Source organism: Zootermopsis nevadensis, unplaced genomic scaffold, assembly GCF_977971745.1.
Source record: "Zootermopsis nevadensis isolate Lab colony 2312 unplaced genomic scaffold, Znev_1.0 Znev_ptg000025l, whole genome shotgun sequence".
Classification (NCBI taxonomy): domain Eukaryota; kingdom Metazoa; phylum Arthropoda; class Insecta; order Blattodea; family Termopsidae; genus Zootermopsis; species Zootermopsis nevadensis.
The window spans coordinates 11253191-11268673 of record NW_028259157.1 but is presented as its reverse complement, the minus strand read 5'-3'; the positions used below and the strand labels follow the sequence as shown (position 1 = coordinate 11268673).

At 39.8% G+C, this 15483-nt stretch overlaps 2 protein-coding genes across 5 annotated transcripts in view; one reads left to right on the top strand and one right to left on the bottom strand.

The window, feature by feature from the left end:
• The window catches only part of LOC110833460 (mitochondrial tRNA-specific 2-thiouridylase 1), a 76365-nt gene that overhangs the window by 58921 nt on the left and 1961 nt on the right, over positions 1–15483 (bottom strand). The gene's annotated exons all lie outside the window — the stretch shown is intronic.
• Positions 741–15152, top strand: spidey (hydroxysteroid 17-beta dehydrogenase 12 spidey). Its single transcript, XM_022071544.2, has 6 exons — positions 741–996; positions 9767–9813; positions 11584–11659; positions 12246–12586; positions 13217–13432; positions 13836–15152. Exons 1-6 carry the CDS (start codon positions 846–848, stop codon positions 13944–13946), a joined length of 942 nt encoding a protein of 313 aa, XP_021927236.1. The 5' UTR covers positions 741–845; the 3' UTR covers positions 13947–15152.

The window sequence follows — 15483 nt, the reverse complement described above, 5'->3', positions numbered from 1 at the left end:
TGCCTTCTTCTGTGTGTGAATGGGATGCCACGGAGAAACCGGGGAAGAAGCCCCCGGAGGAAAACTCCGTGTTGCCTAGACCACGGCCTTGCCCAACACAAGTTATAAATTCGGGCACCGCCGGGAATCGAACCCGAGACCCCAGGATTACAAGGCCAGCGTGGCATCATAAAAGTTGTAGGACATTACGCAAATAATATTCGCGGATTCTTCTTCGAAGATTTTATAAAATATTTCCCCACAACAGAGCTGTAGTGACTATCGATGCTACATGCGAAGTTCAGAGGCCTATTACATTACCCAAATGGTATTAAGCGTGCAACATTGTGATGTGTTATTAATTTGCGAGATTTTAGGTCTCCACTACGGCATCTGTCTCCTGTGCTGTCGCGCCGTCTAGTATAGTTCACTGACATTTCAGAGATGGCCTCCAATGACTACTGCCAGACTTCACGGTGCAACAACCCACAAGACAGACATCTTCCTACTATAAATGTTTTATACTGATTTTTCCGAAGAAAAAAAAATGTCCGTGACACAGTCAAGGTGAAAGGAATTTCATTGACGGAGAAATGTACCGTTAGGCAGACCATACTACTCACCGCCTGATCATACTGCTATGAACTTCTAACAGGCCGTGGTCAAGGCGAAAAGAAGCTCCAATGATGTCATTCGTACGCATGCGTCGGAATATTCCCCCATGGCTTGGTAGGGCTGGAGGGAGGGGGGGGGGGGATTTCACAGCTGTGTGGAAAATAGTCGGTCGATATTCGCATGTCGGCATTTACTCAGTAGCTATGTAGTGTAGCTTACTTAAAATAACGTAGCTGGAAGTCGATTTTATAATGTATACTCCACTGGAAAAGATAGGTTTGATTTGTTTGTCGGTCATTGCCTTCCAGATAGCCCGAACAATTATACGACTTCTTTACAATAATCTGATCGGACCAGCTATGAAGAGAAATGTGAATTTAAAAGAAATGGGACGCTGGGCAGGTAAGTGTCTTGTAATTTAACACGTTAAAGGTAATTTAAGGTTAATTTTATATACGTAACTTGCCTAATGAAATGCTAGTCAGGAGAAACATGCTTATAGCGTATTTTAATTTAAAAATTATAGAATTTGGATAGAACACCTGAAGAGGAGTCCAATCTTAAGATGTAGGCATACATGGAAGGATATTATTAAAACGGACCTTAAGACAACAGGGTGTGATGGTGTGGATGGACTACATTTATTTAGCTGAGTACATGGTCCAGCAGGGGGTGGCTTTTGTTAACATGGTAATGAACCTTTTGGTTCCACGAAAGACAGGGAATTTCTAGATAGTCAAAGCCTGGAATCTTAAATGTGGGCGAGTCCGTGAATAAAATGTGGCCAGAATCAAGACGTTCTTCGTAGAAGAAGTCTGATATCTGTCTTCCGGGATGTAGCACTATGTAGTCTGGCAGATACTAACCAACATTTCAGAGGATTGTACTGCCTCCACACTGACGACGGAGACAGTAAACAGCTCAGAAATGCCAGTCAATACTTATCAGACTACATGGAGCACGCCACGAACCTCAAATCTCACGAAGGTAATGTACGAGTTAAAAGAATTATTACAGTGTGAATGAACTATATGTTATCCTTCGTATTATTAACAAAAGAAGCCACGGTGGTCTAGCGGTTAGAACGCTGGCCTTGTAATCCTGGGGGTCTCGGGTGCGATTCCCGGCGGTGCCCGAATTTATAACTTGTGTTGGGCAAGGCCGTGGTCTAGGCAACACGGAGTTTTCCTCCGGGGGCTTCCCCGGTTTCTCCGTGGCATCCCATTCACACACAGAAGAAGGCAATGGCAAACCACTTCTGGATCATCTGCCAAGAACGTATATGAACAGGTCCCAGTCCGAGAAAAGGATGGAAGGATCCTGTTCATATGGACCTGTCGTCAGACAGAACACTAAATAATAATAAGCTGAGGTGGTCTAGCGGTTAGAACGCTGGCCTCGGGTTCGATTCCCGGCGGTGCCCGAATTTATAACTTGTGTTGGGCAAGGCCGTGGTCTAGGCAACAACACGGAGTTTTCCTCCGGGGGCTTCCCCGGTTTCTCCGTGGCATCCCATTCACACACAGAAGAAGGCAATGGCAAACCACTTCTGGATCATCTGCCAAGAACGTATATGAACAGGTCCCAGTCCGAGAAAAGGATGGAAGGATCCTGTTCATATGGACCTGTCGTCAGACAGAACACTAAATAAATAAATAACTATTAACAAATGTGTTATCGTTAAGGTAATTGTAAATAAAACATGTTTAAAGCATCCTCATCATAACATGGCACTTTGTATAAATCAGAAAGACCTCCAGACATGGATAAAGGCTACAGATGTGTGTAATAAATGGTTTCAAAACAACCTCTGGCTTGGGTGTAGGGCACGCAGTTAAGAATAATTCACCATAAAGAAATCTGTTTTAAAATGCGCGTGCAATGACTTCAAAATCCTTTGGCACACCCAGTCACCAGATTCTGTGGACACTATATTGCAGTAATCAATATAAAATCTTTAATGCAGTAATAGTCTTCGTGATTTTGTTGCATTTTACAAATCTGCATAAGCATGTATTAGCGTTGCATATCTGCCACATACACGTAATAAATAAATAGATTTTGAGGATCTCACAGTGGCGAGTGCGAAGTTGGCTGTCTACTGGGTTGTAATGCCATGAAGTCCTGCTGCCTCCATCATCAGGGCGATGAGTGGTTACTCATTACCCTGATGATGGAGGCAGCAAGGACCTCTGAAACATTCGTAAATTTCTATCAGACTACATGAGGCTACAACCCACAAGACAGAGATCTACATAATAAATAACGTTGCTTTGGATATAATTTATTAGTGAAAGACCTTACTATAACTTTTTGACAATTAACAATTATTGTTCAAATTTTGCAAAAATGGAATACTGTTTCATTTGAAAGCCTTAATTTATTTTAGAGCATATTTGCATCAAAAATGTTTCAAACAAAAGTTGTAGCCTTAAAAACTAAACTATCTTTATCTGAGACCGAGCCCCTAACCAAGCTCGTGGTGCTCAAGATAAAATCTTTATTATCACGATCCCCCCCCCCCCTAATTTTACTACAATTCTCTATCACTCTTTGGCTGAGATTGCAATGGAATCTTCCACTGAAGTAGCTATTACTAATCCTAGGATTGTAATTACAAACATAAATTTCACCCCCATTAATAAATAACGTTGGAAACGTATTCCTCAAGCATGCAGCAAGGTATGGATCATCTTTGACAGAAACTCCACCCCTTATAAAGCGAAGAAAATATCTGAACATTCTAACGCGATTAAGTGTCTCTTCTCCAGTTGCAAATCCAAGCAATGTACATTTTCCCACGCTAATCCTACCAGACTTGGCTAATAAATCCTTTGAAAGGGTTACAAAGTTCAAATATTTGGGAACAACAATAACAAATCAAAACGATACTTGTGAGGAAGTTAGGAGGAGACTAAATTCCGGAAATGCTTGCTACTTCTCAGTCCAAAATATTTTGTCTTCCCGTCTGATTTCTAAGAACCTGAAAATTAAAGTATACAAAACAATAATCTTGCCTGTTGTTTCGTATGGGTGCGAAACATGGTCTCTCACTCAGAGGGAGGAACACAGATTGCAGGTGTTTAAGGAGGATATTTGGGGCTAAGAGAGGAGATGATGGGGCGTGGAGAAAACTGCACAATGAGGAGCTTAAAAATCTGTACTCCTCCCCCAATATTGTCAGGGTGATTAAGTCGAGAAGAATGAGATGGGCTGGGCATGTAGCACGCATGGATGGTACAAGAGGTGTGCACCGGGTATTGGTTGGGAAGCCTGAGGGGAAGAGACCCCTGGGGAGACCTAGACGTAGATGGGAGGATAATCTCAGGCGGGATCTATGGGAGATAGGAGTTGAAGGAGACTGGATTTTGTTAGCCCAGGACAGAGTCCGGTGGAGGGCTTTGGTTAATTCGGTGATGAACATTCGGTTTTCATAAGCCATCTGGTTGGTTGGGTCCACTATTTGGGAAGCCTGAGGGGAAGAGACCTCTGGGGAGACCTAGACGTAGATGGGAGGATAGTGTCAGGCGGGATCTATGGGAGATAGGAGTTGAAGGCGACTGGATTTTGTTGGCGTAGGACAGGGTCCGGTGGAGGACTTTGGTTAATTCGGTGATGAACCTTCGGGTTTCATAAGCCATCTAGTTGGTTGGGTCCACTATTTGGGAAGCCTGAGGGGAAGAGACCTCTGGGGAGACCTAGACGTAGATGGGAGGATAATCTCAGGCGGGATCTATGGGAGATAGGAGTTGAAGGAGACTGGATTTTGTTGGCCCAGGACAGGGTCCGGTGGAGGACTTTGGTTAATTCGGTGATGAACCTTCGGGTTCCGTAAGCCATCTGGTTGGTTGGGTCCACTATTTGGGAAGCCTGAGGGGAAGAGACCTCTGGGGAGACCTAGACGTAGATGGGAGGATAATCTCAGGCGGGATCTATGGGAGATAGGAGTTGAAGGAGACTGGATTTTGTTGGCCCAGGACAGGGTCCGGTGGAGGGCTTTGGTTAGTTCGGTGATGAACCTTCGGGTTCGGTAAGCCATCTAGTTAGTTAGTTAATCCTACCAGACTTAGGAGATGCGTTAATTCATAATATCAGCTGTTTCGTAATGTGACGACTGCTTTGAGTTACCGACATACTAGAAAATCAATGTCACTGGCTTTGTTTTTGGGGACTGCGTTGTTCAGAAGCTGGATTTTTGAACTAGGGTATTTAGTGTTCACGTTCCATCAAGGCAGATGCTGAAATGACGCTTCAAAACAGGTCTTAGACGTAGTTTTATTGACACACCACTTATAATGTAATGTCATTTCAATAGCTTACCGAATATTAGCATTCACTTAATATGCATATGCTGCTCATTAGCAGACAAAGACCCCCAGTGTCCAGAAAGAAATTCTAGTGGCACTCAATATTTATAACATGATAAGGCATTTCTGCAGCGTCATATTCACAAGCTGATAGCATATTTTTTATTAATAATCAGTCATCGCGCGCTGTAAAAAGCTAAGTCACGTGCAATTTCTCATTATGACTACTCTCAGAATTCATATTATTCTAGCCAGTCAATTTTATTATTACGATGTTGTTGTTCTGGGTTGTGACGTCGTGTAGACTCGTAGGTAAACAACAACGTTTCGGAGTAACATAGAATACGATACTGTTTTCTCTAGTATAAAAATTCAGTTACTTATATTTTTTTATTTGAAAAGAAATTAAATTAATGTGAAGAAATGGTAAATTAACATAACTTGTTTGGATACGACATATTACAGAGCTCAATCAAAGAAAATTAATTATTCCTAGTACCTTGTACCGTGCCACGGTGGTCTAGCGGTTAGAACGCTGGCCTCGGGTTCGATTCCCGGCGGTGCCCGAATTTATAACTTGTGTTGGGCAAGGCCGTGGTCTAGGCAACACGGAGTTTTCCTCCGGGGGGCTTCCCCGGTTTCTCCGTGGCATCCCATTCACACACAGAAGAAGGCAATGGCAAACCACTTCTGGATCATCTGCCAAGAACGTATATGAACAGGTCCCAGTCCGAGAAAAGGATGGAAGGATCCTGTTCATATGGACCTGTCCTCAGACAGAACACTACAAAAAAAAAGTCTTGTTTTACACTTACAAGTTATACCTGGTAGTTTTCATTCAAACAGGACCAAATATTTGTTTAGGTAGGTCTCACAGAAGAATTGCACACAGCAAAGCATTTTCTAACATGACAATTTTCTCGTGTTCCGTGAGTGACTTACTGAAGTTGCCAGTGAGCGCCCTGTCCTACTTATCTGACGCATTAGGAACGGGGCATTGACGTAGCCAACGTAGGTCATAATTTTTAATGAACTATGTTTCAACCTATCGCTGCTCGTCAGAATACATTATCTACCTTGGCAGTCTTCTAGAATAATTAGCAGTTGTTCAGACATTTTACATAAAACCCAATACTGTACTTTACTGGTACGTGCTCTAAAGCAGGAACCATAGAAAGCGAATAAAGAAGGAATTGTCCCGTGTAGAGAAGATGATTTTTATATCGGATATATACTCTGGGACGTACAGGCCTAATTTAAAATGAAAACTATCGGACATTTTAACATTCAACTATGACGTGGTTTAAAAGGTCATTGTTATAAGTACAAGGTACTTATTATTTTTATTTGTAGTGTTCTGTCTGACGACAGGTCCATATGAACAGGATCCTTCCATCCTTTTCTCGGACTGGGACCTGTTCATATACGTTCTTGGCAGATGATCCAGAAGTGGTTTGCCATTGCCTTCTTCTGTGTGTGAATGGGATGCCACGGAGAAACCGGGGAAGCCCCCGAAGGAAAACTCCGTGTTGCCTAGACCACGGCCTTGCCCAACACAAGTTATAAATTCGGGCACCGCCGGGAATCGAACCCGAGGCCAGCGTTCTAACCGCTAGACCACCGTGGCGGCTCAAAACAAGACAGCAGATTAAAATGACTAACCACTTCTGTCCCAGATGTATAAGATGTTGAGGTCCATTCATGCATGAAATGCAGCGTAGTTGTAGCAGCCAATACTCAAGTAGGCCGAACCGTTAAACCTTCTTAACGTTTTAAGGTTCAGAAGCCACCGAGGGAGATGAAGTAGGATTTCAGGTTACCGCGGAGGCGAGTATGAAGTCGATTGCCTTACGGAATATTGCGCCGTGTAGTTAGTCTTGTAGAATTTTACCGACGTTCCAGAGGTCGTTATGGTCTGCATCATAAAATTTCCCAGATGATGAAAGGAGCAAACACCTCTTAAATTGCACGGGGCAATACAGCAGAGGGTGTCAACTTGGAAACAGATGGAACGTGTAAAGTGATATACAAAGTACTGCTAACTGAATGTGTTAATATTCCGTGTTACATAGTTAATAACGTTTACAGAAAGTCCAATGTGACAGGGAAACACGATTTAAAAACTAAAGTAAAGTTAAAACTCGTAAAATTTCTATCAGAATTGTAATAGTTTCCTTGTCATTGCTGCTTCTGCATATATTAGCCTTGGGTTCAAAACCCAGTAAACTGAAACTCCGAACTACGGTCTGGCAGTCGTAGGATCGCGACGCTGATTCGCTTACCTTGCCAGAATTGCTTCGTCAAACAACTGACAAACACGTTTAGCAAGCATTCGTTGTTTAATGCATGTGTTGACAGGGATACAGAATGAACAGCACAAAGGACAAGATTACGTATTCGTTCACGGAAGTGTAAAATGATTACTTATGGAGATTCATGTTTCCTTGGTTCATTTTGCCTTTTCAATCACACTAATACCTACTGAGTGTTGATCATATAATGACCAATCATAAGAAAATCACATACATCGCTGTTCTTAATCATTTGTACTCCCACTGAGCATATTTATAAATACATCCTGTTAAATATTGGTTTTTACGTTCAATTTGTTAGATATATAAAAGTTTACTATTAACATTTCAACACTAATAGGCCGGTAGTACTCATCTACACTCATACTACGTTACACGGAGAATAATATCGACAGACATAACTCGATATCGATGTTGATCTTATCGGTTGTAACTTTCGCGTAGACTCGTAGGTAGATGACGTTTCGAAGGAACAACCCAGAACATCGATATCCTCACTGCAGTGAGAACCTCAAATCCATATATCATCAGAGTTCATCGCCGTGATGATGGAGGCAGCAAGGACCTTTGAAACGTTGACAAATACACGGCGTATAAAGACAGTAACAGTTTGAATCCAATGGCACCGAGTAGCAATGCATTTTACTTTCTGATCCAGAAACTTATTCTTGTGTTATTAAACACGAGACATCACTTGAAAGTAAAGTACACGAAGTGACGTAAACACACAAGAAACTTGTAAGTTATCTTGAGGTCATATTATCAGACTGTCTCGTGATAATGAAGTTATTATATTACATAACATTCGGGCACACACTCTAAATTACAAAACATGTTGATAACGTCATTCTTCTGGGCTGTTAAGCGTGAGTAGATATCAGCGCTTCGTAGAAACATTGCAATGTTGTGTGACCATTAATTAATTATGGTGACCTATTACTTTTCGGTTTAAAAGCTCTTTCGAAAGATTCTGACTGGGGTGTCGATAATGTTCAAATGAAGATAAGGTCTTTCCCGAGGTTCGTTTCGATTTTCATACAGATTATTAGCATTATGACGCAAAGACTTTGAAGCTGGCTGTCTTTTGGGGTGTTGTAACATGTAGTCAGGTAGAACTTTACCAACGATTATCGTCCCTATGAAACCTCAAATCCTACAGCCTTTGAAGTTTTCATCTGTGTTATTTGAGAAGCCTTTCTCTCACAACAGACTCATCGGTCCACACGACGTGATCCAGTGACCCATATCGAAACTCGCCTTCGGCAGTCAGCTCTAAACGTGGCTCTCACAGTGTCAGTGCTAAAGGAAAGTTGATGTAATTGTGTGCTCACACATCGCTTTAGCAGTGTTCGAAGTTCTGTTACTCTCTTCGGGGTTCACGAAAATGCATTTTAATGTTTCCACATCCGTCTGTCACATACATGTAATAACAAAGAATATGGCTGTCTTCTGGGATGTTGCGAAGTATAGTCTGGTAGAAACTGACAGAAATTTCAGGTAGTAAGCACCTCGTCTTCACAAGAATTCAATTCATGGTCACTTACATACACTGGTAAGGAACGTGCCACTACAAAGAGCCTTTCTTGCTACTGTGCAGGAAGGCATCGACCTGAAGGCCGCTTTCTTTTTTGTCTCCGACACTCTGAAAGTAACAGCATGATTCAAGATCAAGGTTGTTTAAAAATTGACGTCATCTGATTTGTAGGGCCGTGTCTGGTAGAAGTTAACCAACGTCTCAGAGGTCCTTGCTGCCTCCAACATCGTCGTACACGGAGCTACAACCCAGAAGATATCCTCTCCGACCTATCATTTAATGTTCTTGCAATATGGACGATATGGAAATTATTCCAAAGCATTAAAAACATGTTATTTCACTGATATGGACATAACATTAATTCTAGTAAGAAACTATTATACCTACAATTCTTCAAATGCATCTCATCTAGAAACAATTATACAAATTCATAATACATTCTGTCTATAATTTCTACTATTACATATTCTGAATCCACCTAACCTAACTTAACCTAACCAAAATCTCAACCAGTTTTAAAAAACATGGGTGATAAAGTGAACATTAATGTGGTTTGAGAAAGCATTAAATAAAATATAAAAAAAACTTCATGACCGAAGTCAACAACGAGTGAAACTTTACTTTCACATATCCTATAAGCCTTCAAGACAACTTCACGTTTACCTTAATACATATTTCAGCAAAGTAAATCTGTCCCACTACATGCCATGGAGGTGCATGAGGGGCATTCATTCTTCACCTCTGCAGTAAAACCGAGCTGAATGGTCGGTGTTACACCCTGGCAATGCTTTACCCACTGAATACGAGTCTGAATATGCCCAAGAGACTAGAAGGAGAATCCTTTGCCCCTGCCAAGGATCAAACCCATTGACAAGCCCACAGTCAGACATGACGCTGACTGAGATACCCTAGCTCTTCATGTGTCACTGGAATTCTACAGCTGTAAGACCTGTGTTAGCTAATGCATGAGTTACGTGTTCTGTAGATGTAAAAGTATTGATCGACTGTTTTCATTTCAGTGGTGACTGGAGCTACTGATGGTGTTGGCAAGGCTTATGCTAAAGCTGTATGTATTCTATCTTTATTTGTCTGTATACAGTAAAAATTCTTATGTCCTCTAAACTTGTTTTTAAGAAAAAATGGTACACACAACAGAAATCATTGTATTCACATACTGGAGGGACCAATTAATTAAGAATTATATAACTGACTTATGCACAGTCATTATTCATGATGGTCACCACAATAATACATAACAGATGAAACTAACATGCCACAGTAAGGTGTAACATATGAAAGCAAAGTTGTCATTATGGTAGGAAAGGCTTTTATTATGCATCCTACACCTCACATGAGTTGGGGAATTTTATTGCTGTACAGAGAAAAGCTGCCAGCCGTAGTGGCCACACTGTCTGAGATTTGGGCTTTGATCGTATGAACACTGGGATTATGGGTATGAATCCTGCTTAAGGCATGTATGTATGTCCATGTCTTTCTGTGCTGTGCTGTCCTGTCCTGTGTAGGCACAGAGGCCTTGCAAAGGGCTGATTACTCATCCAACGTGTCCTACCAAATGTCTATGTAGCTTAAGAAACCCTGCATTTGTGACACAGCCAAGGACCTTGAAGAACTGCAGAGCCATTCAGTTAAGTAAGAAGGATAGATCATACCTGCACAACACACATCATCCCAGCCATTAATTTGGTCACAGATTTTAAACTGCCCTATTTTATTAAACCACATCAATTAAAAATTACTTTTTTTCTTCTTCACAATATTTGGAATTGATTGCGCTTCTTCATAATGATGCGCAGATGTTTCTGTTCATTGTCAATCATATTACATTCCTGGGGTCCCACAGGCTTCACACGATTCTTATTTTAAATGTGGGTAATTTTATGTTTTGAAACATTACCCCAGCATTAAAACAGGAGGAAGTGAAAAATCTGTAAACTTCCTTGTTTCCAGATATCAGGTCCTGGCCAGTAAAAAGTAAAGTTTGTCCCACTCTACGCCATGTAGGCGTTTGGGGTGAGAGGAGGTATAGCTCCTCCCTTCCTTGACCTCGGCACTAGATGGGGGTGAGTGGTCAGCATCACGCCCCGGCCGGCTTTACCCCCGGGAAAGGACCCCGGTACCCATTTTAGAGGAGGCTGGGTGGGCCCCAGAGCCGGTCTGGACGCAGAGGCTAGAGGAAAAATCCTCTGCCCCCGTCGGGGATCGAACCCCGGTCGTCCAGCCCGTAGCTAGTCACTATACTGACTGAGCTATCCCGGCTCATAGGTCCTGGCCAGTATCCAATTATAAAATCGTAGTAGAAATGATAACGATTTATATCAAACACATCTCTTGCTGTAACCATTATGTGATTTTTCCTTTTATAATGCATTTAATGAAGGCTCATTATAACACATTTGTTCATTTTATCACACGTACTTTGGCCAGCTCTACAAACAGCAATGACATTGAATACTGCATATCTGTCTCTTTATCATGTTGTGTTTCATCCACTTTTCTTTTTGTAATGTTTCCAATTACTGTGTTAAAATTAGTGCAATATGCACTTACACATCTAGCTACATGTCCCAACTGTCTTTGATGAAATAAAATGGTCAGTCATTCCACCACAATATAATTTGCTTAACTGTTTAATACAGAGACAAACTTATTAACATGCACCTTCAAAGTCATCTTTATATCTGCATCTGAATTTGAATTATACATCAATGGATATAGGAAATGAAAATCTAAAACATAATGATAGTGTTCCTGTCAGTGAAATGTTCCATTCCATTATGAACAGTATTTATATTCATTCTGTTTATCTTTGTTTCAGCTGGCTAAACTGGGGATTGACATCATTCTGATAAGCCGGACAAAGACAAAGCTAGAAGCTGTTGCCGCTGAAATTGGTATGAACAGAAAAAAACATGGATATTTTATCTTTGTTATTACCAAGTATTTATCACTACTCATTCTGAGTCCCACAGAAGGAATGTGGAATGTTCTGAACTTTGATCTGTAGAAGTCTGAGACTTTAACAGCTAAAAAGTAATGGTTTGGTTAACAACTGTTCCATTTGCTTTGACTCCATCCGATCCAGTTCTGTTCAAGTATGTGGTAGAAATATTCACTGTGCAGTATATTTAAAATACTCCCTAAAAATATAAAATCAGTATTGGTTGACCTCAGCACTAGATGAGGGTGAGTGGTCAGCATCACGCCACGGCCGCAATTTACACCCGGGAAAGGACCCCGAAGTCCACTGGATAGGAGGCTGGGTGGGCCCCAGAGCCGGTGTGGTCACAGAGACTAGAGGAAAAATCCTCTGCCCCTGTTGGGGATCAAACCCCAGTTGTCCAGCTCGTAGCTAGCCACTATATTGACTGAGCTATCCCAGCTTACAATAATCATGTATGGCCACTAAAAAATGTGAATGTGCATTACGTCATGGAACTTTATAACAACACATATTGATTCTTATTACTTTGTTCGCAGAGTCTCAATACCATGTCAATACCAAAATCATTGAGGCAGACTTCTCTAATGACTCGCATGATGCGTACCATACTATAGAAAAGGAACTCTTTGGAATGGAAATTGGCATCCTGATAAATAATGTTGGCATGAGCTACCCTTACCCTGAATACTTCCTGGAACTTCCAGATCGAGATAAAGTGTATCCACAGATAATTAAGTGTAACATCTCTTCTGTGACCAACATGACAATGATGATTTTGCCTCAGATGGTTGAACGTAAAAAGGGTGTTGTGGTGAATGTTTCATCAACTGCGGCTATTATTCCAAGCCCAATGTTGACAATTTATGGGGCATCTAAGGTGAGTTGTTATGTTGGTAATATGCACAATGTGTGAGAACTCAGCTACAGAACGTGAGGGAACAAATGCTGATTATTTTTTAATAGGGGGTAGAAAATTTTGGAAACGTTTTGGAGGGAAAACTCAAATTTCAACACACACATAAACAAGAAAATGAAGGAAATATGAAGACAACAATCCATTAGATAGTGTCCCTTACAGATCTTAGAACTATTTGACATGCTACATGACTTTTTTCTTTTTGAAGTTCTGTAATGAATTACATTTGAGTGATCAGACAGCTGGAGTTAACTGAATGAGGAAACTCTTTTACCATCATTTGCTTTCCCCTCCCAATTTAAATTCAAAATTCCTGGGAAACTTTACAACTACCTTACCAATGCATGCAACAAAAGGATAAAATAACATATTCTTTTTGTAAAAGTGACCAGCTCCTGTGCACCTTCTTCTGATAGGCTTACAGAAGCCTATAGGGTAAAATCCCTTACCACAAATTAAAACACAGTATAAAGTATGTACTATTAAAAATAAGAAATCCAAATATTCTTTAAGTCTTTTCTTAGGGCAAGAGAAACACCAAGTGTAGTTCTTCATGCTCCTGTAATGACATTTCTTTGTTACATTTTACAGGCTTTTATTGAGAAGTTCTCAAAGGATCTCGCATGTGAATATGGAAAACGCGGAATTGTCATCCAGTGTATTTTGCCAGGATATGTTGCTACAAAAATGAGCAAGATCAAACGTTCCACATGGATGGCACCAACACCAGACGTCTTTGTTGAGCATGCTCTTCGCTCGACCGGAATTCAACAGCAAACCACCGGATATTTCCCACACACTCTAATGGTAAAAAGTGCAGTGAAACCCCAAACATCTACTCATTAATGAAAACTCTTGGAAATGCGAATAAGATCTTGCAAAGACCACCTAACCTTTAGTCACCATGAAATTCCAGACCAGACAAACCACTTAGTGGCTTTCATAGCATATACCATTACCCAGTCCTTCTGATTTGCTTTCAGAAGTAAATTACATTCCAAGGCATCAATTGCTATTGCAGGTATTTAAAAATATCATTGTATCTTTCATGGATGTTATACACTTCATATGCATAAGCACTACAAGTCAGTAGACATTTTCCCAAGCCTATTATGTCAAATTTTAATTATTAACTTAAACCTGCATTCCTCATACTTCATAACTTGTATACATGTAAAAAATATTGTAATATATATGGTTTATATTCCAGGTTGGTGCAATAAACTTCATGGGCTGCATTTCACCATCATTTGCTCAATGGGTAATTGTGCGCACTATGGAAACCATCCGAGGCAGAGCATTAAATCGGTGTCAACGATAGTGTGACATTAACTTCACATTTCTGTCAGACATTCATTACAGATGGTTCAGTTTTCTTGTTTACATGCATTTATTTTTATAATTACATATCGTAATTTATCTAAATAAAGTTTTACATCTGACACTAATTCTAGAAACATGAATTTTATAGGCAGACAGGATTTACCTTAATGTAGGCATGAATTTAAGGAACTCACTTTGAATATTAGTTTTGAATCTCTTAAAGTTCTATAACAAGGGAGAATTTATTTCACTAATGCAATTGCATGTCACAATCTTACACTGAGGGAGTGATTACGTTTAAGAACATAAAGTTGTGCATGTGCATGAAGTTGATTTTCTTTTTAAACAATAAAAGAAAGAGTAGATTTTAAGTTTGTCTCATTAAGGGAATTCAAATTTTTAAAATAATAAGTAAGACAATGAGGTACAAGTTCTTTAAGTAGCCAGAATTTATTTCATTTTAGTCCAATAATTTAAATGCAAGCCACGGTCTTGTTATGAGCAGGGATATTAATTACATGAATGTTAGATTTTATAATTGACTACTTGGTATTTTAGGCACCACATTTTTAAGTCAGCCTTGTTAAGGACATTTTAATATCAAAACATTAAGTTACATAATAAGAATGAGTTTATTTTTTGTTAATTCTGAACAGGATTGCAAAGAATAGTCTACTTGTTTTCATTTTTATTCAAATCATTAGTTATTGTTATTCTGTATGTCAATATAACTTTAATTTTTTTTTCAAATTTTGTGGAAGAAAACAAATTTGATTGGTTCTAAAGGGTTCTGACAATTGTGGATTACAATCTGGATTACTGAGGTTTTGGACTTGTCCATCATCTGGTATTATAAAAACAATATTTCCAGTGAATGAGGTTAGCTGTTCCTAATTGACCCAATGGAGAAGGTGTCCCCTTCCTTGCACCTGAAGAAACATTGTGTGTTTTTTAGAATACAAGATGATGGACAAAGTCTAAGTGTTCAGTAATCCAGATAACAAATTTGACGTTAATGAAACCTTAAAGTTAAGTGTCATATTTAATGTTAAATTTGTAACATCTTCACTCAAACTAAAATATGTGATAAATTTTTTGTGATGTCTTGCATAAACCAAATATTTCTTCCCTTTTTCTGTTTGTTTACTGATGGGAATTATTTGTTCTTTTAAATTATTTTAAATAAAATGTTTTTTGTTACATACATTATAATTTGGCAAAGCACTCCCATATCTGATATTAGTATGTCCTGCAACTGATATATTTTACTGACTGATACTCACTTCAGATAAAATGTCAGCTGTGTTATAACCTATCCCAGTTGAAGTTTACTGTTGTTTTGCTCAGTCCATCTAAATATCCTTTCCATTCATAATCACTCTCTCATTATCCTTAGGTTATCGTGGCTGGAGTTCAGTGTATAAGTTTAGTTTCCACATGTGAGCTGTGTTGAATTCTGATAATCAGGATGTGGAGTTGGTACTAAAATCTCCCTCCTTCATAAAAGCTCAATATACAATTAATAAGGATAAACC